Here is a 25,630-nt window from a genome sequence, read left to right as displayed (position 1 = left end):
TCTGTGAGGCCCTAATACTTGCTCTGCTTACAACCACTACTCAGAGCATCTGTGAATGGCCTAGCAAGGAAAAGGCCTACGCTGCCTAGGCAACAGACCACACTGCTCTGCCTTGGTCCTGTGGTGCCCCCACCACCACTATAAATGCAGGTCTCACAGACAGTGGCTGCCTCCTTGGCAACCTGAGGACACCTGGCCCTCTCTACTGAGTAAAGCAAATTGATTCTTTCTCACTAAAATTGCATCACTTAAAGAGCCTGTAGCTTAATTTTTTTCCTGGAAGAGACAGAATTTCACCCTGCATTCCGAAAACATTTGCTGAGCCCTACTAGCCAAGTCCTGCTTCCTTTGAGTGGTCAATGGCTCGGGGAGTCCAACCCTCTCTGGCTTACTGGCCAGGTCTCAGTCCCAACCCCTCTGATAAGACTGCCAGGGGAAGTGTCTCTGAAGTCTCTCCTGGGACGCACACATAGGTGCAGTGTCAGGGGCAGGGCAGGTTCTGACCACCAGGCCAAACCAAATCTCTCATGAAGTCCAATCACGGCCACGCCTTCCCCTCCAACAAAACAGAAAGTAGGAAACAAGGCTGCCTTTTTAATTGCAATCAAATATGCTGTCTGAAGTCAGCCAGGGACCCTGAGCCCGGCCAGGGAACCACCGTGCCACCTCGATGTGAGGATGGGAGCTGGGGTAAGGGTGGTCGGCTTCTTGCCCTCCTTGCCACCTGTACCTGAGGAGCCCAGAGTACTGTTTCCACTGTGGTCAGCCCAGCCTCTGGCTGCCTGCAGGAGGTGGGAGGCAAAGGGGAGGAAGGTGAGCCAGAGGCAGGGACCCCGTTGCACACGCATGCAGACTTTCTCAGTGTTTGATTTTGTTTGTTCTCCTCCTTTGCTAAAACGATCAGATAGTTGTGTGAAGCTGCTGCCAAGCCAGGGATGGGTGGGACAGCACTACTGGACTGCAGCCCTCTGCTCCTCAGGTGTCCGGGGCCCATCCTACTTCTGTATCTGGAACAGGAAGAGCCGCAGGTTAATGTTCTTGGCGGCCAGCAGCTTGTTGCACTCCACGGAGTCGATGATGGGCAGCGGCACATAGTCTGTCTCGTTGCTCTCATTGGTGAAGACAAAGTGGTAGATGACAGGACTGATCCTCACATCATCGTACGGCCCCTTGAGCAGAAGGAAAGAGCATTCCAGGGGCGCTGTGACTTTGCTCTTGAGGAGTAGCTGGAAGGAAAGTGTGCGCTTGCATGACAGGTTGGGGTTGCGCTCCGAGTCATTCACACGAGCCTTCAGGACCCATGTCTGGTTCAATACTGTGAACCGTGGTGTTTCATAGTACAGGCGTGTGATGAAGTCATCAGTGCGATAAGGCCGGAACTGAACCTCTGTGGAGACAGACAGGGCCAGACAGCCAACTGTTAGTGCGGGGGAGGGCCAGGGGGTGGCGCCTTCCCCGACAGGCCAAGGACAGGCTCAGCCAGGGAGGAAGGCAACTTACCCAGACAGCGTGTTCTACTTGTCACAAGGCAAGTCAAACGCAATTATGGCAAATGGAAGTGCATAAGCTTTGGGGGAACAACTACAAACAGAATTAACACCAATTAGCTGGAGAGTCCTGAGGCTGTGGACATTAGGCCACGTGGCCCAGGTGTGGCCAACCCACAGAGCCACCCTCCTTACCCTCAGCCCCTGTCCCCAGAGGGGCGGGGTAAGCAGACACACAGACAGGATACAGTTCTGAGAACAAGTGCACTTTATTAGTTCTGATACAAAGCTGCCAGAAAAGCCGGCAGGTGGGCACATGGTATCTGGTCTTGCCCAAGGGGAGTGCCAAGTCCTCGATGTTGTACTGTGATGTGGATTCTGCCCAGATGTCTGTGGGGCTGTCGCTTAGCAGGCAGACCTGCCTTTGCAGTCCCGTGGCTGGCGCGTCCTGCTGCGGATGTGTGGGCTCTTAGGCAGCCGGGCCTTCCTTCATGGACAGGGCTTCCCACCCAGCCTCTGCTGTAGCCACTTGGCCTGGCCCACCCAGACCCCACAGGCCATGAGCTCAGCCAAGGCTACTCTTAACCAAGAGCCATAGTTCTCTGCTGGTGCAGGCCCCTGGGTTCTTTGCATCTCAGGCCTGTTTGGGCTAGTCTAGGCAACACAGCATGACTGGCTGTCCAAGCCTGCCTGGGCGCTCTGAGCTGGCCACCTGCTGCAGGCTGAGCAGTAGAGGGAATGGAGTTTCCCTGAGTGGCCCCAGTATCAGCAGGTGCTTCTTGTTCTTTGGCCCAAGTTGTGGCCTGGCTCCTGCTCCCCGATCTGTTCAAAGCTGGTGGCAGATGCCTGGGAGCCATGAGATCCAGTGAGCATAGGCCCAGTCCAGCCTACTCATTGGTGGGCATCCACTCCCAGTTCTATAGTCTGAGCTGAGACCCTCAGCTTGTTCTGGAGCCCTGTCCCCGAACAGTTTCTTGTCAGTCTCAGGAGGCCCTGTGGCCTTCAGTGAACATCTGCAGACAGGACCTGACTTGAAGGAATGCTCTTCTTGTTCCGTGCTCCAAAGGTAAGGCCCCAGACTCCCAGACTGCCCAAAACATACCCAATTTTCTAGTTAGACCAACCATCCCAAATCTGTAGAGCCCCATACAGTGAGGGGGGTCATCTTGCCGGGGTGGTGGGCAGGGGGAAAGGACAGGTAGGAAGGACCTCTGTAAAGCTAGAGCCCCATACAGTGAGGGGGTCCTCTTGCTGGGGTGGTGGGCAAGGGGGGAAAGGACGGGTAGGAAGGACCTCTGTAAAGCCATGCAGGTGCACCCCTCTTTCTGCAAAATCTCCAACCTATCTTCTTCCCCAAAGCATCTCTCTGCCCATTTGGAGCTTGTCCAGAGCCTGGCCATCGGCGCAGCCTGTGCCCACTGCCCAGAGCCTACTGCCACCCTTGCTCTTGGCTACAAGCCCTTTAGCCCCGAACAACACCTGTGTGGCATGCAGGGGAATGTGGGGTGCCTCACCTGTGTACCCGATCTTTTCAAAGCTGAGCAGGCTGAAGATGCTGTTGTAGAGCTGCATCTCCTTGCGGTGGCTCTGGTCCATCTCATCCAGGATCTCCATCAGCTCATTGCCTGTCTTGGTTGGGTGGGCACATGCAGCTTCGTGCACTGTCAGCTCATGGAAAGGGCCATGCCATGGGCAGCCAATACGCTTGTACTTGCACTGTGTCACCCTGCAAGGAGGTGAGAATAGTGGTCAAGTCTGTGGCTGGGGCAAATGGCCATGCCCAGTACTCTTTTAGAGACTACCTCTGCCCAAGCACAAACCCTTCCTTGTAGGACATGCTGAATTGTAAGCCCATCCACTTAGAGCACGTGCAGGTATGTGCATGAGAGGCTGAAGGAGACCGAAAGAGTAAAAGGCTCTACAGCTGTTAGCCAGCATGCTTCCTGTGCCCACTACTGATGTCTCTCTGCCTGGCAGTAAGTGACTCCATACAGCCTTATATTAGGCAAGCTCTTGGTGCCAGGCCCTTGCCAAGCAAGTGGCTATTTCTATATGCTGGGTCTGAGTTGCCAAACAAAAGAGTCTCACTCAAACTTTCCAGAGCTTTTGAACTGATCCTGGTGTAGTGGGCCTTTCAAAGGTGTACCCCAATAGCCACAGAGAATCCTAGAGGGCCAACATCATCTCCAGAGAGCAACTAGTGCAGACCCTGTCTTCTGTAGAAAGGCATGCTCTTACCACCTGGGGTCTACAAGGTTATCACTGGGCTGCAGATGTGGTCCCCAGGGCTCAAGGCCACACCTTCACCATGGTTACCTGTCCTGGCATTCCTCTTTCTGGTGCCTCTCTAGGAGGGAGCGAGGGAACTGACGCAGACAGAAGCCACACTCTGAAGGCAGCTCGCTCACAGCTTTCTCCACAGCCAGGTTCCGGCAGCAGAGGCTCTTACTGATCTCACAGCGACAGTTGGGACACGTGGCCTGCTCCTCCTTCAGCCGGGCATCTGCTAGTAGGTGGATAAAACAGCCAGCGCACATCAAGTGACCGTTAGTGCACTGCGGAGAAGGAGAGGGAGGGGAAGCTCAGACCTGTGGGATACTTGCACGCGCACGTGCCCACCCACACTTGCCGGCCCCAGCCACATCAGTTGCCCTGCGGGACTCTAGGTGAGGAGCGCCTGCTGATTCCCAAGTCTTGCTAGTATTTAGCAAACACTGAGAGCTGCTTGAGCTGTCATGCCAGAAGAGAGCTAGCTCTGGTTTGTGAAGAGCAGGGTCTCATCAGGTCATGGGGGTGCTGGCTACATCTAAAGCAGGCCCGGCAGGCAACTGACGTGACCACACCTGGGCTTGGAACCTGGCTTTCCCACTTTTCCCATTATAGAATACTGGCTCTTGGCTTGACCATGCAGGGGCACCCAGCCAGCAGCTGTTCATGGGGTCATGGTTACTGCTGAGGTGGGCATTTTTCCCTTGGCTTCCAAAAGGCTGTTCATGTGGAGACTAGCAGTGGCTCGGGCTGAGATCAACCCTGGCCCCTCTATATCAGCCCTCGCTGATAAACATAGGTGAGAATCTGCAGTTTCGACCAGGGAGGGTACTTGCTCCAGAGCCAATGGCATAGAGCTTACAGCAGGCAGAAAACTACGTTGGCTCATGTTGAAGGCAGGCAGGACCTGGTACTGAACTGAGCTGCTAAAAGGGATCAGCAGGAGCAGAACTGGCAGCTGGGATTCCTTGCTTAAACAGACACACACTGCTGGAATTACTCTTATCCTAGGTCTCTTACTGACGCAATATGTACTGAGTATTTGGTGCCACAATATACGGAATGGGCTGAGAACCCTATGCCAGGGTGGGCTTCCACACTGTGAGGGACTCAGTGTTAAAACCTTAGGTGCCATCTTATTGCTTCAGCAGGCTCTCTGGGTCCTCAGTGGGTGATGGAATCTACATGCTGAAGACTGATTGATAGAGGCCTAGTGTGGAATCTATGCCCTCAGAGGGCACTGCATGATTATCTACAACCAAACCTAAGTTTCTTGAAGATTAAAACATGCACTATGAGGAGAGTAGCCTGCCTGAGCTGAGCCTGGATGAAGAGGACATGGCAGGGCCTAGCCAGAACCAGGTCCAGACACATCAGCTACCTGAGGTGGACATGGTGTCTATCCCTAGAAGTCAATGGGAAGGGATTTAGGATTGGAGCTGGGTATAGATGTGGCAGGTGCTGATCAAGGGTCCAAGTCACAGTCCTTTTATCCTCCATCTGCCTGGGGACGTCCTGGGACAATGACTACTGTTCCTTTTGGAAGGCAGGAGAGAATACCATACAAAGTTAAATGTTCATCTATTTCAGAGAGGCATTCTCAGGGTGCTCCATAGAAGTGGGATGTGACCACATAGCACCCTCTAAGAACTCTATCCAGAACTAGGATTGGTGTAAGCTCAGAACTCAGGAGGCAGAGGCAGGACTGTTTGAGGCCAGCTTGAAATACAAAGTGATTTTTGGACTACCCTCAACTATATGGGGGAACCCTGCTTAAGGAAAAAGAAAAGTTCACTCAGCAAGACACAAGCAAGCACTAAAATTCCCGAGGACATTGCAGGCCCACTATACTGTGTGTATAGCTCTAGTCACTTTCTGGTGACATCCTGCCTGAGGCTTGGACATGAGGCTCTAGGCCTAGGTCTGTTGTCACTTTTAGGGTTTACACCCTGAGTAGAGGGGCAACAGTATTTTTCCTGGCTGCAGCCTGATCCTCTCAATGTTTCTAAGCCAGGCTGAGGACACTTGCTCTGAATCTCAGCCCAGGTGGACTTGAAAAGAAGTCCTGGGCCCTCCTGATGGGAGCTGAGGCTGCCAATCCTATCACTACTTCTCAGAATCACTCCTGCTCCCTACCCTGAAAGCAACTGGAACCTGGGCTGGGTCTGGCCATAGGGCACATTCTCCTACAAATTCCAGATTCAAATCAATTCCATACCACAAGGAAGTACTGCTAACCCTGCTTTCCTCTGGGGGGAGTCTGCAACTACTGGGAAAGTGGGGTGTCAGGGCCTTAGCACTTCAGCTCTGAGTGGAAGAATAAGTCCCAAGATGTTCTGTAGCACACTGGCCCAGCTAAAGGCTAAGGCACCCACTTGGAGCCCCTTAGTAGCCATTCAAGGGATAGCCTCTAGGTAAGCTCTACATGAATAACATGCTAATCTGGAGCCTTCCCATAGCTTCCTGGAAAGACCTAACTTCAAATAGTAAACCCAGGACAGCCATATTTAGCCTTAGCTGGACAGACTGCACCTATCCCGACTTGTACCCACTGCCTATTCAGAAGCTTGGCCACAGATCACTCTACAGTGCTAGTTGAGTGCCTAGGCACCTCCAAAAACCTGCTCCTGCAGTGGCCAGGCCAGGCTGCCATCCCGTCACCACCACACAAACTCTGGACTTCTACCCATAATGATGCTGCAGGTCTTTCCAGGCCCTCTTATGACAGACACTGACTTGGAGCTCACAGGGTTGAGCTCAGGCCTCAGCCCAGAGGTCACCAACATGGTGACCATAAGTCCATGGTCTTGGACTTATCTTTTCTCTATAGGTCTCAGTTTCTTCCCAGGCATCAGATGCTGGGGGGGGGGAGGACGACGACAATGTGTTGCAGCAAAACTTGACACTCATAGATTACAAAAGACTCAGGACAAATCCTACCTCTGCAGTTATCCATGTCAAAGCTTCTAGAGCTCCATCTTCAGGGTACTGAGGTCCCAAGATCCTCTAAATGGTCCAGAAATAGCTATTGCTTTTATACCCCCAAATCCAAGACCTAGCCCTTCCATCTTCTAACCTGTAGGCAGCTCATAGGTGCCTCGCCTATGCATGCCCAGGGCAGAAGTGTCCTAGTTGAGCTGGGTTCTCATTTGGGTGAGGCAGCTAGATGGAATAGCTATGCTTAAGGAGAAGTCCTGCTCCTAAGTCATGAGCAGGTCTTAGAAATGGGCCTTCCACAACCTAGAGTTGGTTACAAGTTCCCTGTGGTCAGTCAGAATCTTTCAAGCCTGGAAAACATGGTCCTGGCTAACATTGGGAACCCAAAATAGAGTATGGATGTTACCCAGACCCATATATGAACATCCTACCCTCCTGCCCAGGGGATCACAGACTGACAGACCCTTGATAGAGCCACTGGTACCCAAAAGTACGAACACCAAGGCACTGCTCAGCCACCTGGAGGCTTTTTTCTCTAGTCTTCCATGGTAGGTTAGCTATAACCAGGACTCAGATGGGGCCCATCAATTCCACAGATTGTAGCTTTTACTCAGAAATGAACACTGCTTAGATTTAAAAAGTAACTCAATAACAAACTACCAACACACACACACACACACCCTACACACCACAAACAAAAACAAAACCCTAGATTCCAGAAAGCCTACAGTCTTTGGACACCTAAGCAGTCCTTTCCCTAGGCTTTTTCCTGACTCAAAGAACTAATCAGGGGCTGGAGAGTTGGCTCAGCAGTTAACAGCTCTTGCTGTATCTTACAGGCATCCTGTAACTCCTGTTTCAGGGATTTAAAGCCTTGCTCTGACACCAGTAGGTGCCAGGCACATACATGGTGTACATACATACACATGGGCAAAACACTCATGCACATAAAATAAATATAAAGGAGGAAGCAACATCATCATAATCATCATCACCATCACCACCATCAGTGCCAGGGGATCTGAGGCCATGTATATGAAAGCCCTTGGACACCAAATAATCTCAGAAGGGATCTTGAGCAGAGATGGAACAAATGTTTTCTGGGCTTTCTGTCAATCAGATACCCAGTCTCCAATGATCAGAGGCAAAGGCAAAAACAGAATATACCAACTATCCTCTGGGGCAGAGTGGGAAAGGATGGGAATCCTTGTCAAAGGGAGAATAGAAGGCCCGAGTTGGGGTTTTGTTACAGTCAGGCCCAAGAGGAAGCCCAGAGGCAGGTAGGGATGTAGAGAAGGCAGCTCAAGTGGGAAACAATTAGCAGCAACAGTGGAACAAATGACACTGGGTCCTGGTCACAGAAGGTCATCTAGGCCCATGCCAGAGAGAGCTGGATCCACTGAATTCTGCGGCACAGGTCCATTTAACTGATTCCTGACCTCAAAAGCTTGTGAAGGGTGGGAGGAAGAAGCAGTATCTTTGTCAGATGCAGAGCTACAGGGCTGAGCCTAGCTGACACCTAAGGAAAAGGTCAAGGCTGTGTCTATCTTACAAAGGTCCATACTGGGCTGTACGCGAAGGACTGTAGCAGGAGAGCTGGGGGAAGGAGGTCAGGGCTCGGGCTATGGCTACAACATCCCAGGCCGGAGCTCCTCCAGAGAAGGCACTTCTATGTTCAGTTACTCACTGGTTACATTGCCCTCCGGCCTCATGAATACATCCACAACAGGAAGCCAGCAAACTGCCTGTCCACCTGCCAAGTCTGGACTAGCTAGAAGTTCTTATATGGTTTTCCCTCCGGCCTTCATGCTACCTACCAGGCACCTGCCATAGTGCTTGCCTGACTTTGGAAGGGTCCACCCTAGGCTCGGGAAGGTGGCTACACACCTTGCTAGGCCAGTTGCCCTGGACATACCAAACACCCACACGGAGAACATCAAAGCATGCATCTGCTGTACCTGCTGCAGCACTTGACACAGGCCCCAAGGATAAGAGCTACTTGGTTGACGGCCTTGGTCAGAGAACCTGAACAAATTTCCTAGTCTGTGTTATGTCAGGGTATGGCTATGGCCCATGGAAATTAGCCCTGCAGGTCCAAAGGTGTGAATAAGCCCACATAGACAGCTTGAATCTGTTCTTGTCCACTTCCACTTCGCAGTACTTCTCTGGCCGAAAAGGTAGCATATGGACGCTGGGCAGTGGTGGTGCACGCCTTTAATCCCAGCACTTGGGAGGCAGAGGCAGAAGGATAACTGTGAGCTCAAGGCCAGCTTGGTCTACAGAGTGAGTTCCAGGACAGCAAACACTTTACAGAGAAACCCTGTCTTGAGAAACCAAAACCAAACAAACCAACCAACCTCTCATTACCACGCACCCAGCCAACTCCAGAAGCCCACAGAGTTTTCCCCACAGTTCAGTGCCAGGCATAGCATGGTTTCCCACTTCTTTTCACCCCAGCAGAGCATAGAATGCACAGTATGGCTGGTGCCGCCCGGAACCAAGTATTCTGTTGAGGACAGGCAAATGTTGCCAGCAAAAGCTGAAGGTAGAAACTGGTCTAAAGAGACAGCCCATTGACACCAACTAGACAAGAAGGCTAGCAGCAGACAGAAGAGCTGAGCTCAGGCAGAGGTGCTGACCTGCAATGGATCCTGACCAGAGATATTCCCATGACACCTGCGTTCAGATCTCTGAAAAGACTAGGCAAGAACCCTGGAGAGGGTGGTCTGGTACCTTGGTGGGGACAGCAACAGGAACAGGAGCCTCCAGGGCTGCACCGCACATGGCAGGAGACTGCCATGAAGTGTTTCTGGCAGCATTCCTAGATACTAGGAAATTTCCTTCCCCTTGCTTTACTCCCATTTTACATATTATCTGTGGGTAGTCAAAGTTTCAACATTTGCCTGAGACTCTTCCAAAATCACATATTCTAGAGGATTCTCCCAGTTTTTGCAGGTGACAGGGAAACATCTCTGCTCTAGCAGAGGGGAGGTGGGAAGGAGGCTAGCAGCAGAGCTTTGAGATCCAAGTCAAGGCCCCTAGTTCCTCTGGGTCACGAAGTTTGCTCCCAGGCAAGCCCTGGCTACCTTCAGCCTGGGACAGTACCTGGGAAGGCAGCCCTTCCACTTATACCACTCTATTACATCTCCTCAAATGCCTGACTTCAGATGCCCAAGCCAGAGCAACTCCTAACAGTGTATAGACTGGTTTGAACCAGCTGGTCTCATTAGTCACTCCAGGCAGAAGCAGAACTGTGGCTCTCTGTGTAGACCAGGAGCCAGTATCATGTGGCCTACCAGCATGCCAGGATCAGCCAGGAAACCCCTGAATTCCTTGGGAACTCCTTCCATTGGCCTGTCTTGCTGGCCTCTCACTAAATCCTAGGAAAGGAGGAGCTCTGCCACTAAGAAGGAACAAAAAGCCAAGGCAAGAAAAAGGCTGGTTGTGTGAAAGTTCTGATGGCCCCTAAAATGAGAGGTAAATACTGGTGCTCAAATCAGCAGCTGGGGAAAATGCGCCTCCAGCTGGTTCAAGCCTAACAGGTAGGAAAGAGGATGAGTGTCCCATTCAGGTCATTGGGATCCCCCTCCCACATGCCCCCACCCTCAACAATCTCAAGCCAAGGCAGGAAGAACATGGAGATCCGAAGAAGGGTGGGGAAAGAGCTACAGAGGCTAGACCTATACTGGCCCTCAGCCAGGTCCTCTGTCTAAAGAAAAGCAGGGAAACAGGCCCCACCAGAAACTTTTAGCTACCGTAAGTACAAAGAAAGCTGACAAGGACTCTGCTTTGCTTTTCATAGAAGCCGGGAACTGAGGTGGAAAGAGACCAGAGGAAGGTGGACAGGCAGTTCCCATTGCTCTCTTTTACCTGGGAGAGGCCATCTTAGACCCACTCTGAGTCCCACTGACACACTGGGTCCTCACATGGAAAAGGGTAAGACAAAGTTCCTATGGCCTGGCAACCTTGGAAGCCAGCTTGGCATGGGTGGGGTGGGCCTGGGTAGGAAACCTGGCCAGGTGGGGCAGGAGAAAGTACCCAAACAGTAAGGTTTGTCGCAGGTGAGTTCCTCCAGATCAAGACTGGGAAGGGATGAGAGGCCCTCCCTTCTTCCACTTCTTTAGAAGGAAACAGGGCTCTCTATAGCGCACAAAAGAAGATATACTTAGTTGTTCAAAGACATGAAAGGCCACTCTTGGGGGGGGGTGTGGCTGCCAAAATTGGGGCCCTATCTCCACTAAAGAAGCTTCATCAGCCAGGGGGTCTAGAAGTGAGAGACAGTGTTAATGAGCAGTAGAAAAGGTGGGAGGGCACCTGTTCACAGATTTCTGCATGGTCAGCTGAAAAGGATCTGGAATATGTCGGGGGGGGGGGGGCACCCTGGAGGAACCAGAAGGTGAAGACAAGATCTAAGGTGGAGAGAGAATATTCAGATCGGGAAGTAAACACAGAAAATGAGGTTCAGAGCAAGAAAAGACAAGGAGCCTCGACACAGGAGGGGGGGTTTCGCTGGCCTGGGAGGTGGATGTTTGGATAGGATGGGTTCCCGGCCACCGGCCACCGGCCTCCAGGCGACGCGGCGCCGGGCCCGGCCGGCGGCCCTACCTGGTACACAGAAGCCTTGGGCAGGTCCAGGCACACGGTGCAGCACAACACCGAGTAGAGCCGCTCCTCCAGCTTTCCGCTGCCCGCTGCCACCGCCGCCGCCGCCGCCTCGGCCGCCTCGGCCGCCCGCAGCCGCTTCTTGGGCGGCGCGTCGGGGTCGCCCGCCGCCTCTTGCAGCTGCCGAGCACCGGCCAGGCCCGCCTCGTCCGGGATCCCGGGCCCCGCAGCTTCGCCTAGAGCCGCCGCAGCCGGCCCCGCAGCAGCCCCAGGCCCGGCCCCTACCCCGACCGGCACGGCACCCGCGGGCCCCGCAGCCGGACCACCCCCGCCGGCCTCCTCGGCGCCGGACATCGCGGCCGGCCGGCCCGGCGGGCGGGTGCCGGCGCGCTCGCCGGCTGGAAGTTAGGGTCGCCGCGCGCCCCTGCCGGCTTCTCGCTGCCGCGGCAACCTCGCAGCCTGCCCACCGTGCAGCTGCCTCAGTGGGCCTGGCCCGCGCGTCGGCCCGCAGCCTCCCCGGCCACCAACCCCGGCGCAGCCGCCATCTTTGTTTTCGCTGCGAACCCCCCCACACCACCGCCCCCTCGTCCTCCTGGTCACGTGGGCTCCGCGCGAGCCAATGGTAGGGCCGTGAGGGCCGAGACGCTATGGCGGCCGCCGCCAATGGACAAGCGAGAATGCCGGAGGGCCCACCCACTGTCGAGGATGAACAGAAGGGGGTGGGGTCCGCTAGGCTGGCCAGGAGAGGGGGTGGCGGCGAGGCCCGGGAGTACGGGTGCGCCCCTGGAAGGGTACAAACCACTCTGGGGTCTGGAGAGGCATCTAGACTTAGGACTACTTAAAACTACGAAGCGCCCCCGACTCCCATGTCGGGGTGTGCCTGTGCTATTGTCCACAGAAATTCGGGCTTGCGTGCGTCAGGTTGGGGCCTAGCTGACTGGAGTGGAAGGGCACGAACTGGAAAAACCTACTGACCACCACTCTTGCGCAAGGGGATAAAGGTCAACAAGATGCAAGTGCAGAACAGCGAAGGGCTGGGTATACTCCCTAACTCACCTCTGCGGCCCAGCCCCGGAGCCGGAGGCTGAAAAGGGTCCCTAGAGGAAAGTGAGGGGTTTAAGTCGTAAGACGTGTCTTGCACAGACAAGGCGGTGTCAAACAGGTAGTTATCAAGTCAGTCCAGAGACAAGATGTGCAGTTCCTGGGAATCACTGAGATAGAGCCCTCTTCTGCCCTTTACTAACTCAGCCGTTAACTTGTGAAGGTCACTGCCCCAGAGGCCCACCTGCCAGGTCCACCAAGGATATATGCAAACCTCCTATGTCCCAGGAAACCAAGGCCTAAAACTGTGTCCTTTTTTTTGTTTTGTTTTTTTTTTTTTTTTTTTTTTTTTTGGTCTCACTATATGTAGCACTGGCCATTCTGGAACTCACCATGTCAGAACTCACAGAGATCCATCCTCTTGTCTCTGCCTCCCAACTGGAATTAAAGGCCTGCACCACCATGCCCAGCAACACTGGAGTTCTCTTGGCAAGTCTGCCAGAATGCCATGGTGAATAATGCCTTACGTTAGTTACAGCACAGCACCCCTTCTTTACTCAGGGAAATCAGCTGATATCCTGGGGGCCTTAGGAAGCTAGCTCAAGAATAAGCAGATCCCATACTTATGCATATTCCTAAGGTTTATTGGAAATCAGGCCTCTGGCTCACAACCATGTTCCTCCCAGAATCAGGCCCCAAGTGTGCTGTTCGTTGCATTGTGGTTTAGGTGAGCTCTCACACATGCATGACTAGAGAAGGGATAGCACCTAAGCTCTGCCCCATTCTTGAACGTACAGCTGGTCCACTTTAAGAGAAAGGAAAGCTTATCCCTAAGAGACAGGCTCCAGAAGCAGTCCCTGGAACAGAAGCCCTGTCTTGCCACGTGTCAGTCCCATGGTCACTCCCACTGCAGGCGCTGTGTGTGGAGGGCCCGGCAATAGGCCCAACTGCCTGCAACTAGGGCCCAACGACAGACGTCCTCCTTGGGCAGCAGTAGCAGCCTGTCCTCTTCCAGCCGGCTTAAGAGACCTGCCACACCCAGCATGGCACCCCCCCACATGCCATAAGTGTTGGCTGTGAAAACAGCTACGATAAGGATGGTCACCGCAACCACCAGCAGTACTGCCTGTCCGGCTACAGAGCAGCCTTCAGGGCCGAGGCGGTCACCAGCTACTGCCAGCACCATGCCTCCTCCGAGAAGCAGGTTGGCAGAGGAGTGGTCCCCATTCACCCAGTGAAAATCGAACGCCAGAAGAGGCAGACCTATGACTGTGGCAACCCAAGCTCCAGCAAGACAGTCTTCCTGTGTGTTCAGCCCTGGGGCCACCATAGCGATGGCAGCAAAGGTCTGGAGCAGAAAGCCAGCAGCAGCTCCTCGACTGGACTGTTGACACAGGGAAAGATAGATAAGTTACGGGGGGGGGGGAGGGGGGAGAGAAAGGAGTCACACTTTTAAATGAGAAAGAGTGTGCTCCCCCACTCCCCCCCCCCGTCAAGGAGACCCAGCCTCATCCATGCCCCGCCCCTCTCTTTCTAGTGCAGGGATCTACAGTTTGTGAGAGTAAGAATATTCACCTGTACAGAGCTCACCGCCGCATGCAGAGACACCCCTGCCAGCACCAGGTGGGACAGGACAGTGCTCCATTCACTCCTGGGTTTGGAGACCATGACACCTTGAGGAGTAGTGAGTTTGAGGAGATGGGAAAGGAGTCTTTAGATTTGCAGAGAAGAATGCACAGAGGCTGGTGATTTGGAGTCCTTTAGTGAAGCTCTTCGGAAATCTCAAGTTCCAGACACCTTTGAGTAGACATTCAGAAGAGACTCAGTCCCAATCTTTTGGAAGCCCTGAGGTCACTGGACTCACCTACAGGAGTGACTTGGTGGGGAAGGAGAATGGGATTGGAATCTTGGCGCCCAAACAGGGTGTCAGGCCAGGGACTCGGAACGGCAAGACGCGCAGTCCCTTGCTGTGGCCTGGGCCCGAGTCCTAGCACCTGGAGATACAGGGTCTTCCACGCCGGCGGGGAAGGCGCCGCTGCGCAGGTCGCCTGCGACAGACAGCGCGCAGCACCTGGAGACGCGGAGCTCAAGGCCCGAACCTGCCTCCAACAGCCAGCCCCGCCTCCTAGCCCGCCCTCCCGGGGAGCCGACCCGGGGCTGTCCGCTTACCTTCACCAACGAGAGGAGCTCCGGCTAGAGCGGCGGGGCGGGGCCTGTGGAGGGCCGTGGGAGGCTCTAGAGAGGGGTGGGGCTGGAAGGGTGGAGGTCAGAACCAGAAGATGTTCAGTACCGGTTTGTGGCTTAGATAGGGTGTCTCTCTGTAACCCTAGCTGTCCTGGAGCTCTCTGTATAGACCGGGCTGGCCTCGAATTCGCAGAGACCCGCTTGCCTGTCTCCGGGTGTTGGGATTAAAGGTATGAGTTACTAGGCTTCAGTACAGGTTGGCTCCTGCCCCGGGATCGCGCAGGGTCCAGGGTCTGAGGCGGAGACGTAGGCGGGGCTCTCGAAGGGTAGGCTCTGCGAGAGGAGGGGTGGCGCTTCGAGGGGGGTCTAGGCGGAGCTGGGAGTCCAGGCGGGGTGGGGCTTCGAAAGAGTGCTGCCTGGCTGTGGGAGGGGCGAGGTGACCGAAGGGGAGGTCTGGGCGGGACCGGGTCGGGCTGCCGGGGAGGGGTGGGGTCTGGGCTGGGCTACGGGAGGTGGGGGCGGAGAGGTGTACACCTGTGCGCCGGAGGCTCGGTCGGTGCGCGCCTACCTCGGTGGGCTCTCCGCGGGTTTCCCAGGAGAAGCTGGAAAACCGTTGGAGCTCTTTGCTCGTTGCCCACTTTTTGCGAAACGGGGGACTAAAAACGTTTGACAGAGCCTTAAAGGACAGGTTGTGCAGCTCCCCGCGGTCGCCCCTCCGTGCGCGCCCTCCGCCCGCGGAAGATCGTCCGTGGGGGCGGCCGCCGCGAGCATGCGCATGGGCACTGCGGCGGGCGGGTGCGGAGTCCTGGTGCGGGGACGCGGGGCGGCGCGAAGAGGTGCTCTCTGCCGCCCCGCGCCCCCATGTATGCCTTTTACTCCCTGCTCATCTACATCTTCTACAGCCTTTTCCGCAGGAATGGCGGGGCTGCTGCGGCCGCGGACGCCGGGGACCCCTCCCAGGTGAGCGAAGTGGGCCTGCAGCACGGTCGGTTACCACCGTCATTCTGAGATCCGGTCGTGGCCGAACTGTGCAGCTTTATGTCCTTAGGCACTGGCTCTGGGGAATAGGGCTGTTCCGAGACCAGTTTTGTCTGTTTAGGTGTTGGGGTCATAGACCTCAGCTCCAACCCCTTGGCCCATTTCAGGATAGCCATATGCTGCCAGCACACTCACAGGCGCTCTATGCTCTCTTCGCAGGGAAGCGGCGGCAAACCTAGGGGTCGTCGCCGCCCCGATCAGTTTACGTCAGAACTGTGGACCGAGCTGAACAGCCTGGCAGGTAGGTACATGCCAGGAGCTGCTGGGGAAGGGTCTGGGGGAAGCCCTGCAGTTGGAGTGCTGTGACCTCACTGGGAGGGAGAAAGGCTTCCCTTCCATCCAGCGGTACGGAATGCTTCTTCCTTCCACTACTTGGCCTCAAAGGCTGCTCAGAATCTGAGGATGGTACTAAAGGAGCCGAGGGCGGAGCAGCCGAGGTGTCCCTGGAAGAGGCACTCATGCGCCTTGCTGAGTTCCTCTCCCTCCAGCTGGGGGCAGAAGAGAGTTGCGGGACTCCTCCCGACGTGGGCAAGGTGAGCTTCACAGTCTCCAGCAATTACTCCCTTCCCTGGCCTCTGCGCTCTTCACATTCCCAATCCCTCGACTTTGATTCTTACTTCCTTCACAGCCTGGTGAGGTTCCCCCATTGTTGACAGTAACAAGTCAGCTCTTGGCCCTTCTAGCATGGACACGGAGCCCCAGGGGGAGGCAGGCCCTGCTCCAGGGGACTCAGCCAGCCTGCCCAATGCAGCCCTCCACTCTAGATGGTTTGTAAAGAGTATCATTGTTTATGGAAGGAGCATGATCTATTAGAATTGGTTCTGCTCTCTAGGCCAGACCTTTCCTTTCTTGTAACTAGCTTCACTCCTCTCCAGGCTCTCTGTCACATGAAGAAAGCTCCTCTCAACCCACTCCCATCGTGGATGAGGTACCAAGGGATGAGACCCAGGAACATCAGCCTCCCCAGTTGGAGGAGGAGCAGAGAGCTTGGCAGCGGTTGGAAGAGCTTATTCTTGGACAGGTAAGGGAATCAGGAGCAGCAGGGACTGTAAGATCTCACACTCACAGGTAGGTGTGAGATCCAAAGAGGAATTCCATCCTGTCCCTGACTCCCCCACAGCTGGAAGAGCTGAGACAGCAGTTGGAGCAGCAGGAAGAGGAGCTGAGTAGACTTCGTCTCGGAGTGGTGAGGCTATTGGGGTGGGTGTAGGAAACAGGCTGGAACGCCAAGGGAATTTCAGGTGGGTCCTGATGATGGCCCTCTCTGTCAGGGGGTGACAGATTCAGAGAAAAGGGTTCAGCACCTCACACTGGAGAATGAAGCCTTGAAACAGAGCTTGAGCCTTACCCGGGACCTCCTGCTGCACTGGGGCCCTGGCCCCCTCACCAGAGCTCCACAGGTACTCTGCTGTTTGCCTGTGGGTGTATCTGCAGTCTAGGCTCCTGTACACCTGGTGTCCAGCAACTGTACCGAAACCTCCTCAGGACTTTGTGTTTGCTTTAGTAGGGGTCCATCTCTAACCATGGACAAACTCTGGGATGGTGTTTGCAGGGTAGCCCCATCAGTGAGGCTGACGCTCACTAAACACACTCCCACCTCATTCTTGGTCTCTCTGGGTGACCTCAGGAGAGCAGAGAGACTGGGACAGGGAGCCACAGAGTTGGGTGTCATGGGTTCAGCCATTCTTGCCACTTTGATTTGGCCTTGAGTTTGTGAGTGAAATGGAACCATAGGATACCCTTTCCTGAGTATCCATTTAGCTCTATGGCCCACCTGGCTCCCACTCTCCTACAGGAGGAAGCGGGGGCACTGTTGGAGCTGCAGGGCCAGCTTCAAGAGGCCCAGGACACCACAGAAGCTCTGCGAGTCCAGGTGGGCAAGGGGACCCAGGAATAAGGAGGGATGGGAAGATGGGAGGTGAAGTCTGGGGAAGGGCCTGGTGCCTGCTTTCGTCAGTGACAGAAGTGGGGGTTGGGAAGGACAGCTGGGGGTCCAGGAGATGCAGCTGCAGGGCCTTCGAGGGGCTCTCCAGAAGCTCCAGCAGGAGACAGAACAGAACTGCAGACAGGAGCTGCAGCAAGTTCATGGACAGCTGGCAGGTAAGGGCTAGGAGAAAATGGTTTCTGGGAAAGCTCTGGAATCTGCTCTTTTCTTCTCAATGGCCTTCTTTCTCTAGGACTTCGGGCACGGATGGCCAGCCTGCGCCAGGGCTGTGGAGACCTTCGAGGACTGGTCAGCACCTTTACTCAGAGTTGTCAGGGCTCGCTGAGTGAGGCCCAGGGCCAGGTCAGGATCCCAGGGGAGCCTCCCTTGTTGTTAATGTTTTCCCTTCCCATCCCTCAGGAGATACCTGTACCAGTGGGTCAGTAGTTGAATAATTTCTGAGTGACTCAGAGTATCCTCGGGTTGTTTGTTTGTTTGTTTATTGGTAGTAGGCATTGAGACAGGGTTTCTGTATATTTCTGGCTGTCCAGGAACTCACTTTGTAGACCAGGCTGGCTTCCAACTCAGAGGTCCACCGCTACCTGGTTGTGTCCTCATTTGAGTACTGTGAAAACTGACAATTGCTGAGAAGCCTAGAAGGATGGAAGACAGAAGGAATATTCTTGCCTATGATTCCTAGATTCTTTTTTTTTTTTTGATTCCTAGATTCTTTTCAGACCCACTGGATGGTGCCCTCAGGGGTCTATACCCACTGAACGCTGTATGCCACTACAACTTCTTGTATTGTTCTCTGCACCCCACTTCACTAGGAGTTGCCTTTGTTTTCCTCACAGGTATCCTGGGCCCTTGGGGCTCTGTCAGCTGGAGGGGCTAAGACTCAGCCCCCGGAAGGGCAGCAGGAACCCCCAGCTGGATGCTCAGGGCGGCTTTTGGAACTCAAGGGTGAGATTGGCTTTGGGAATGGAGCAGCACTGACTATAGGATGGAAGAAGAGCTCTCTTGTTTTAAGGCTAAGGAGGCAATCTGCTGTTGTGGTCCCCAATGCAGGGAATATTCGTGTTCTGTGTCGGCTGAGACCAGCTGAAGGGATACCTTCCAGCCTGGTGAGCGTGGAGCCTGGACAAGGGGGGACCATTACCACCTGCTACCGAGGGCGCCAGCATCGCTTTCGCCTGGACTGGGTCTTTTCTCCAGATGCCAGCCAGGAGGAGGTGACAGTCACCTTTGCATCTGTCCTGACCCTTCCTCAGAGTCCCTTGAGTCCAGAAGAGGCCCATTCCCTCTTCCTTGCCTGTCTGAATACCTAGAAGGTGGGAGGCTGGGCTCCATCAGGGAAGGGAGCCAATTGAGAGTCCTTGGATGTAGGATTGGCTGCACTGCTGAGTGCTAAGGAAAACGAACCTGTCCACGGTGAGTCCCTGCTTGCGTAGAAATGGCTGCAGAGCATGGATGGGTGCTACAATGGTGAAGGCAGGGCTGTGATCCTATGGGTGATAGCTTGGAGCCTCACCCTCCTTACGATCCAGGCTCTACCCATCTGTGAAGGCAGAGCCTCTACTTGATTTGTGACCCTAAGGCAGGTCAGGTGGGAGGATAGCTGTCAAGTGATCAGGGCAACCCCAGTGCTCCCCCATTGCCCCGCCACGATCCTCCTCTTCCCTCTTTTTCGGCCAGACACCAGTGGAAATGCAGCCTACCCCACCTTGCTTCACACACGGCCTCCATTTGCACATAAACTGTGCTGCTGGAGCTTCTGTGACTGAAATGGAGGCTCAGAGCTGAGAAGGGATTAGGTAAGGGACAGAGCTGCCAATGAAGACCCAGGCTACCTGCTGGTCTCACAGAGACAGTATAACATAGTGTCTAGCAGGGACAGACTCACCCCTGACTAACTTCCCACCTGCCTCTGTCTGTCCTATTCATTCCCCTGGCATCATCTCCCACCCCACACTGCAGCCATGCACAGCTCCCTACAGTTGTGTACAGAACTCTGGGCAGCCTGGACTGGGTCATCAGCCTAACACACTGGACCAAATGTATCTCCCCTGTAGTCCCCATTTTTTTACCACTCCGTCCTGAACTTTTCATCCTCAAAAGTTCATCCTCATGCTGGTAATCCTAGACATTGTTTATATGGTCATCAATCAGAAGTGACAGCCACGCCATCTCTAAGGACCTTCTGGTATACAAGTTGGCCATGCTGTGTTGGCTATTGCTGTGTCTACACCAGTTCTGTCCAACAGGTTGAATGGTTCAACCCCATGTCTCCCTCAGCTACTTCGAGGAGCCTGGTTTCTATAGCCTAGTCACTATCTGCTATACCCACAGAGGCCCTCCTGGCCTTTTTTTTGGGGGGGAGGGAGTGTTAAAATTTTTAATTAATTAATTAATTAGAAATTTAAGATAGAGTCTCACTGTGTATCTGTCACTGGCCTGGAACTAGCTTATGTAGACAGGCTGGCCTAGAGCTCAGAGATCTGCCTGCCTCTGCTTCTTGAGAATTGGGATTGAAGGCACGTGCCACCATTTTCCATTTAGATTTATTATTTTCTTGTCAAGTACCGCGGAGGTTCTCCAGCACACATTTCCATTAGTCGCCACAGGAGGAAATGACCCAGCAGAGCATAGAAAGGATGGTCGGTACTTGGCTTCTCGTCATCTCAGGTTTTAACCTGGAAGTCCAGCCCTGGTGTCTAAGCTCTTGACCACCCTTCCCCCAGTTCCCCGTACCCCAGAACTTCCTAGCTGGTCTTCGGGACTCTATATTCTCTGCCAGGCTGCTGTTTTTTGTTATCCCCCCCCCCCCCCGCCCAGTTCTTAGGGCACCTGCTATGTAAAGGAAGGGGAGCTCTTCTCAGGGGAGTTACACTTTGCTCAGTTTGCTGACTGCACTTACTCCCCGCCCAGGCCTTGAACCAGGAATAGGGAAGGACTGAGGATGCTTCTCCCGCCTGTGTTTTGTCCCCAGGTCTTCAGGCAGCTAGAGCCTGCTGTGTTGTCCTGCCTCCAGGGGTACAGTGTCTGCATCTTCACGTATGGTCAGACCGGGACTGGGAAAACCTACAGCATGGAGGTAGGTGGGAGCTTACACTTGGGGGTGGGGGGTAGGGAGACTCGGGGGTCTGTATGAGAGTCCAATGTGGCACTGCACACTGTCCTCAGGGCCCACCCGAGGACCCTGGCATAGCTCCTAGGGCACTGCAGTTGCTGTTCCGGGAGATGGGGACTGGAGGGCACCACCATGTGACCCTCAGCATGGTGGAGATCTACAACGAGGCAGTCAGGTCAGGGATGCGTGGGCGGCTTTCTCCTTGCCCCCGGCCCAGGCTTCTGTAGCCATTTCTAGAATCCATAGAATCAATCCCACCCTTTCTCAACAGGGACCTTCTAGCCACGGGGCCTCCAGAGCGCCTGGTCGTGAGGCAGGGACCGGCAGGGCAAGGGGGAATTCAAGTGGCTGGCCTCACACACTGGGACGTACCTAACCTGGAAACCCTGCACCAGGTAAGGCCGCCCTCCTGGGCCCCTGTCTGTTCCCACCTCGGGGTAGGGACTATGTGTATGCCAGATTAGTCCTGATGGTGTACTCTCCAGATGCTGAGTCTGGGGAGGAGCAACAGAGCCACAGCAGCCACTGTCATGAACCAGCACAGCTCACGGTCCCACGCCCTAGTTACGCTGACTTTACGCGCCACCTCTCCGCCTCGAGCCCAGGGTACCACAGGTACTGTGCACCGATGGTACTTCAGTCCTGCTGGGTTTCCGGCTCACTGGAGATCTCCCTCCACATCGGGTTCATTTGCACCTGCAGGCACGCTGCACCTAGTGGACTTGGCAGGATCTGAGCGCGTGTGGAAAGCAGGGGTGGCCAGCACCCCGCAGAGAGACCCGAATGGCGCCCGGCGTCTGCGGGAGGCCCAGGCCATCAACCGCTCCTTGCTAGCGCTGGGAGGAGTGATGGCCGCGCTCCGAGCTCGGAGACCCCACGTGCCCTTCCGAGACTCACAGCTTACACGCCTGCTCCAGCCGGCGCTCGGTGCCGGCACCACTGCGGTTCTGCTCTTGCAGGTGGGTCCCTGGGCTGGTACATGCCTGAGGCGCTACCCGCCTGGGCTGTGTACGAGTGCACCTCTCTTGTAGATATCCACGAGGACGGAAGATCTCGGAGAGACCATCTGCTCGCTCAAGTTTGCCGAGCGAGTGGGGCAAGTGGAGCTGGGGCCAGCACGGCGCCGAAGGGCCCCTCGCTCAGGAACCCCTTCTTCTCTCAGTACGGACACCCCACTCACTGGAACTTCCTGCACCCCTACGCCGTCTCCGGGCAGCCCTCCGAGTCCCAGCCCCAACAGCTGTTCAGGCTTGACTCTCGGGGCCCTGCCTCCCTAGATCTGGGTCAAAGCCCTTCAAACTAGGCCTGGGAACACAACCTCTGCTGGCAGAGGCAGCAGGGAAGTTCCTATTCCCCACCTCATAGGTCAACCTTAAGGAAGAAAAACTCTGGGCCCTCACTGCCCCCTCAGAGTCCCACAGCTTCCCCTTCCTGATCTGGCCGGGGCGTGTTATGCTTGGAGAAAGGATTGCCTCCACCCTTCCACCCCCAGCTGGGCCACAGGCCCTTAGCTCTCCCCTTATCACCATTTGCCCTTATCACAGCACACAGCAGGGGATGCAGAGCTGCAGGAACCAGACCCCAGATCAAGTGGTTTCCCAAGTCACCACCCTGCCCCCAATATCAGACTCGGAATCAAAATGTTGTAAATTTCTTTACTGTTAATCTCTCCCCTACATCCATCATACCCAAATCATGTAGGGGTCCTGTCTTTCACTCTTAACCCCTTCCCCAAAAGGTGCTACCTCCAACGCGGGCAGTTGTGGGAGGGCAAGACTTCACACTGGACCCACTTTTGGCTCTCCCTCCCCCAGCCTGGAGCCAGGAAGGTGTGGTGACAGAGGGATGGATAGATGAGGGCCTGACAAGGTGGGATCAAGGAAAGAAGCACTGCCCTAGGCTGAGCCCTGCTTCTGTGTGTGGGAGAGTCAAAGGCATGGTTGGCCAGACCTGTCATACCTAGCAGAGGCAACCCCTTTTTGGAGTAACCCCATTAAAGCTGTGGGTTTTCAGCAAGGCTGTGCCTGGTGTTTTAAAGCTGTTGCTGTCGACATGCTCCTAGCTCTGGTTCTTTATCAAAATGATATTTATGGGTGGAAGAAAGAAGCAGCCCCTGTCTGCCCTGAAATATCAAAGGCTGTACCAGGAAAGGAGCCAGGCTGGGGCAGGAGCAGCCAGGTCCCAAGGGTGGCTGACCCACACGTCATAGATGCTCTTGTTGGGTGGTGCTCCCTGAAAGTGGGAATCTAGATCACAGAGGAGGTCCCGGGACCCTTGAGATTCAGTTCCTACGCTCCAGTAGGCTGGGCTGGTTGAAGATGGGCACTGGGGACAAGAGGTGGGCGGTAGTGTGGCCAAGGGCATTACTACATTGGGAGTGTAGATGGGCAAATAAGAGGTGGGTAGCTGTCCCCACAAGGAAGCTCTGCTCCCCCTCCTGGACATTCCCGTGGGATCTGGGGAACCCTGAAGTAAGTGGAGGGGCCAGGTGCTTTGCTCTGTGGAAAGGGGAGAAGGCCTGATGACTTCCCCTTGGGAACTCTCCCCTTCTACTCCTGTGGGCCCTGGAAGGGAACAGAGGGGCCACAGAGGCTTCTCAGAGGAGGAGTTAGAGGGCACAGTGCACACCCCTTCTTCCCTCGTAGACCAGGTGCCTGCCTGAGCTGGGCTGCTCTGTCCAGCTAGCCCAGGCTGCTGGGCCCACGTTGATTCTTTCCCAGGGTCCCCTAGTAGTGACTTGATGCTGAAACCCTCCCTGGACTGAGGAGGGGGACTGGGTGGCCGATAAGGCTTGCCGTGGAGCACGTAGGGGCTCAGGTCCTTGGCGAAAGCTCTGTGTGCACCCCGGTTCTGCCATCGCCGGCACAAGGCAGTGTTCTGAAGGCGCAGCGCCTCCGCTGGGATCAGGCTCACGTCCACCGCCCAGAAGTTGCCCTTGGCCTGGGGCTTTGAAGGGTCCTTGGGCACCTAGAGAGTGGTCGGCTTGGGTGTGGCTGTCCCACCCAGAGGTTAGGGGGGTTTCCGCGCCCATACCTCTCCTTCCCCGCCTCCCGGGTTTGACCATCGACCACCCCACCTTATGGAAGCACCGGTTAGAGGAAAGGTTGTGGCGGATGGAGTCCTTCCAGCCCTCATAGTCGTCCTTGAAGAAGGGGAACATTGCCTGGACCTGACGGATAATCTGAAACCAGGCAGTGTTTGGCACGGTGAGACGGGGCTAGGAGCAGTACCTTCTACCTCCCCAACAGCTGACCCCAGGGCACCCCTTCTCAGGGCGACAGATTTCTGGGCTTGAAAGGCAGAGTGGGTGGGGGTTATGGAAGAAGGGCCTTAGGACCGGTCTCACTAGCAAGGATCAGTGGACTAGGTAGAGGTCAAGCCTGGGCTTATAGTAAGCGGGGAACAGGTCTGGGATAGTAATGACCCGCAAGTATGAGGGAACCTCTCACCTGGGCCAGCTTCAACCTCCGGAAGGGTGCAGCCTGAATTACCAAGGCGATCATGGCCAGGTAGGTGTAAGGGGGCTTGTCATGCCGTAGGTATCTCTTCTTCCTCCTCTTGAGGGTCTTTGAAGGAGACTCTGCCTCTGGAGGCCTCAGATGAGAGTTGTTGCAAGGCCCCATGCAAGGAAGGCAGCCCTGGGCTGGGGCCTGGCCTAACCGAGGGCTCAGGGTAGACGGACTGTGTGTTGAGGCTGGGTCCCAGCCCGAGGCCATGCTGGGACAGTCAGGCCAGGCCCTTTCTTTATCATTCTGATGAAAGGGGGAGGGGTGAGAGGAAGAGGCGGTGGGGGAGGGGAACATGTGAGGGTTGCCACAATTAGCAAGTTTCAGTTAATCTTGGAGGGGAGGGCAGTTAAGATTCCAGTGGGGACTTTTGGTGGCCTCCTGAAATCAGTCTCCACACCCAGGTTGCCTCTGGGTGCCCGGCCATTCCCTATAACCTGGAAGGAAAAGCTCTTAAAAGAGGTCTACCTCAGGATACCTTATCTGCCTGGGTCAGGTCCCTAGCTCCCATTTAACAGATGGAAAGTGACTTCTTCAAACTACCCTGGGAGGGATGGGGAACTCCCAGGAGTTCAAGACAAAGCAATCAGAAGAAGTCATGCCCTAGGGTGGGGATCTGCAACCCAGACTTGATGGGTGGGGGGGTGGCTCAGAGGATACAACAAACAGACTGCCGACCTCAGTCTCTCAGGCATAGAGACTGTCCCCAGAAGCAAGAGGACACAGAGACTTAAGTGATTTTTCCAGGAGTATGCTATAGGAGCCATATGGGCACCTACGTCTTCCTTGGCTATCTAATTGGTGGCTCTACCCTTGGGCTCAGTCAGCACCTAAGCTCCAAACTTCATCCAAGTTCTCCTGGCTACTAAAGTGGGCAGGTTTGCAACGAGGGTCTGAATCAGGGCACTGATGCAGAGGTTGGTGTCAGAGCCCAGACATACATCAGTCCTAAACACTTCAAGAATTCATCTTCTCCTCTGCAGCAACTCCTCGTCATACCATCGAAGGTACAAGCATGAGTGCAGGAGGGAGTGGAGGCAAACATGGAGGATGGACACCATGGGACTTCACTTCTCCTGGCTTTCCTAGCCCTGCCTGGGTTGTGATCTTATCTTCGGACTCTTCTTTCAGTCTTCATCTATCTTCCTCTGGAATCCTATCACCTCCTGCCCCTCTGCTTTCCTTTCTCAGGGCTCTCGCTGAGGGTTTCTGTGTCTCACCAGGCAAATAGCCCTGACCTCAGCCCTATTCAGCAAGAAAGTCATTCTCTTCTACAAGTCTGAGGTTTTCATTTTCCACTGGTCCTTCCTTGCTTAGAAGCCTGGCTCTTCGGTCTGATCGCTTCTTCCTGACCATAGTGTCCTAGGACCTACCATGACCCAAACTGCTGCCCACCCTCTGGTACATGCTGTTCCCTCAAGGCTCCTATTCTTCTATCAAAGACTAAGATAAAGATTACGCTTCCCGGAACACCCGAACACTTGCCCTTCCCGCCCCACCCTGAACACCAAGA

At 54.9% G+C, this 25,630-nt stretch overlaps 3 protein-coding genes across 10 annotated transcripts; 1 reads left to right on the top strand and 2 right to left on the bottom strand.

Moving 5' to 3' along the window:
• Positions 1 to 574: 574 nt before the first annotated feature.
• Zftraf1 (zinc finger TRAF-type containing 1) lies at positions 575 to 14,640 on the bottom strand. 5 transcript variants are annotated; one of them, XM_021659281.2, is made up of 4 exons: positions 13,911 to 14,480; positions 3,804 to 4,042; positions 3,002 to 3,213; positions 575 to 1,387 (listed from the first exon to the last, which is right to left on the bottom strand). In XM_021659281.2, exons 1-4 carry the CDS (start codon positions 14,001 to 14,003, stop codon positions 996 to 998), a joined length of 936 nt encoding a protein of 311 aa, XP_021514956.1. In that variant the 5' UTR covers positions 14,004 to 14,480; the 3' UTR covers positions 575 to 995. The 5 variants fall into 5 exon arrangements, with proteins under 5 accessions (XP_021514956.1, XP_021514933.1, XP_021514946.1 ...); XM_021659258.2 differs by lacking the exon at positions 13,911 to 14,480 and adding an exon at positions 11,298 to 11,796; XM_021659271.2 differs by lacking the exons at positions 575 to 1,387; positions 3,002 to 3,213; positions 3,804 to 4,042 and adding exons at positions 12,959 to 13,719; positions 14,505 to 14,640 and having other exon boundaries at positions 13,911 to 14,132.
• Kifc2 (kinesin family member C2) lies at positions 14,609 to 22,627 on the top strand. Of its 4 annotated transcripts, XM_060389199.1 has the most exons (19): positions 14,609 to 14,749; positions 15,422 to 15,479; positions 15,717 to 15,798; positions 15,942 to 16,090; positions 16,186 to 16,324; positions 16,433 to 16,578; positions 16,678 to 16,743; positions 16,829 to 16,957; positions 17,353 to 17,430; positions 17,543 to 17,657; positions 17,735 to 17,844; positions 18,336 to 18,444; positions 18,550 to 18,713; positions 20,471 to 20,575; positions 20,665 to 20,786; positions 20,883 to 21,006; positions 21,097 to 21,226; positions 21,314 to 21,570; positions 21,643 to 22,627. In XM_060389199.1, exons 4-19 carry the CDS (start codon positions 16,016 to 16,018, stop codon positions 21,886 to 21,888), a joined length of 2,115 nt encoding a protein of 704 aa, XP_060245182.1. In that variant the 5' UTR covers positions 14,609 to 14,749; positions 15,422 to 15,479; positions 15,717 to 15,798; positions 15,942 to 16,015; the 3' UTR covers positions 21,889 to 22,627. The 4 variants fall into 4 exon arrangements, with proteins under 4 accessions (XP_060245182.1, XP_060245181.1, XP_021514717.1 ...); XM_021659042.2 differs by lacking the exon at positions 14,609 to 14,749 and having other exon boundaries at positions 15,273 to 15,479; positions 17,735 to 17,790; XM_021659040.2 differs by lacking the exon at positions 14,609 to 14,749 and having other exon boundaries at positions 15,346 to 15,479.
• On the bottom strand, positions 22,628 to 25,597 carry Foxh1 (forkhead box H1). Its single transcript, XM_021659251.2, has 3 exons — positions 24,061 to 25,597; positions 23,688 to 23,792; positions 22,628 to 23,578 (listed from the first exon to the last, which is right to left on the bottom strand). Exons 1-3 carry the CDS (start codon positions 24,412 to 24,414, stop codon positions 22,742 to 22,744), a joined length of 1,296 nt encoding a protein of 431 aa, XP_021514926.2. The 5' UTR covers positions 24,415 to 25,597; the 3' UTR covers positions 22,628 to 22,741.
• Between the last annotated feature and the right edge of the window lie 33 nt (positions 25,598 to 25,630).

Source organism: Meriones unguiculatus, chromosome 8 (assembly GCF_030254825.1).
Source record: "Meriones unguiculatus strain TT.TT164.6M chromosome 8, Bangor_MerUng_6.1, whole genome shotgun sequence".
Classification (NCBI taxonomy): Eukaryota; Metazoa; Chordata; class Mammalia; order Rodentia; family Muridae; genus Meriones; species Meriones unguiculatus.
This window is presented reverse-complemented; position numbering and strand designations above follow the sequence as displayed.

Excerpts from the sequence above, each read along its gene's own strand:
- Zftraf1 (XM_021659258.2), bottom strand. The coding sequence starts at position 11,648 with ATGTCCGGCGCCGAGGAGGCCGGCGGGGGTGGTCCGGCTGCGGGGCCC. Across the intron at positions 4,043-11,297 it reads CCAAGGCTTCTGTGTACCAG|TGCACTAACGGTCACTTGAT; the intron begins GTAGGGCCGCCG and ends CCTTCTCCGCAG. Across the intron at positions 1,388-3,001 it reads TGAAAAGATCGGGTACACAG|AGGTTCAGTTCCGGCCTTAT; the intron begins GTGAGGCACCCC and ends CTGTCTCCACAG.
- Foxh1 (XM_021659251.2), bottom strand. The coding sequence starts at position 24,414 with ATGTTCCCCTCCCCCACCGCCTCTTCCTCTCACCCCTCCCCCTTTCAT. Across the intron at positions 23,793-24,060 it reads GGAGGTTGAAGCTGGCCCAG|ATTATCCGTCAGGTCCAGGC; the intron begins GTGAGAGGTTCC and ends GCCTGGTTTCAG. Across the intron at positions 23,579-23,687 it reads CTAACCGGTGCTTCCATAAG|GTGCCCAAGGACCCTTCAAA; the intron begins GTGGGGTGGTCG and ends ACCACTCTCTAG.
- Kifc2 (XM_060389198.1), top strand. The coding sequence starts at position 15,381 with ATGTATGCCTTTTACTCCCTGCTCATCTACATCTTCTACAGCCTTTTC. Across the intron at positions 16,958-17,352 it reads CCCTCACCAGAGCTCCACAG|GAGGAAGCGGGGGCACTGTT; the intron begins GTACTCTGCTGT and ends ACTCTCCTACAG. Across the intron at positions 17,431-17,542 it reads CAGAAGCTCTGCGAGTCCAG|CTGGGGGTCCAGGAGATGCA; the intron begins GTGGGCAAGGGG and ends TGGGAAGGACAG.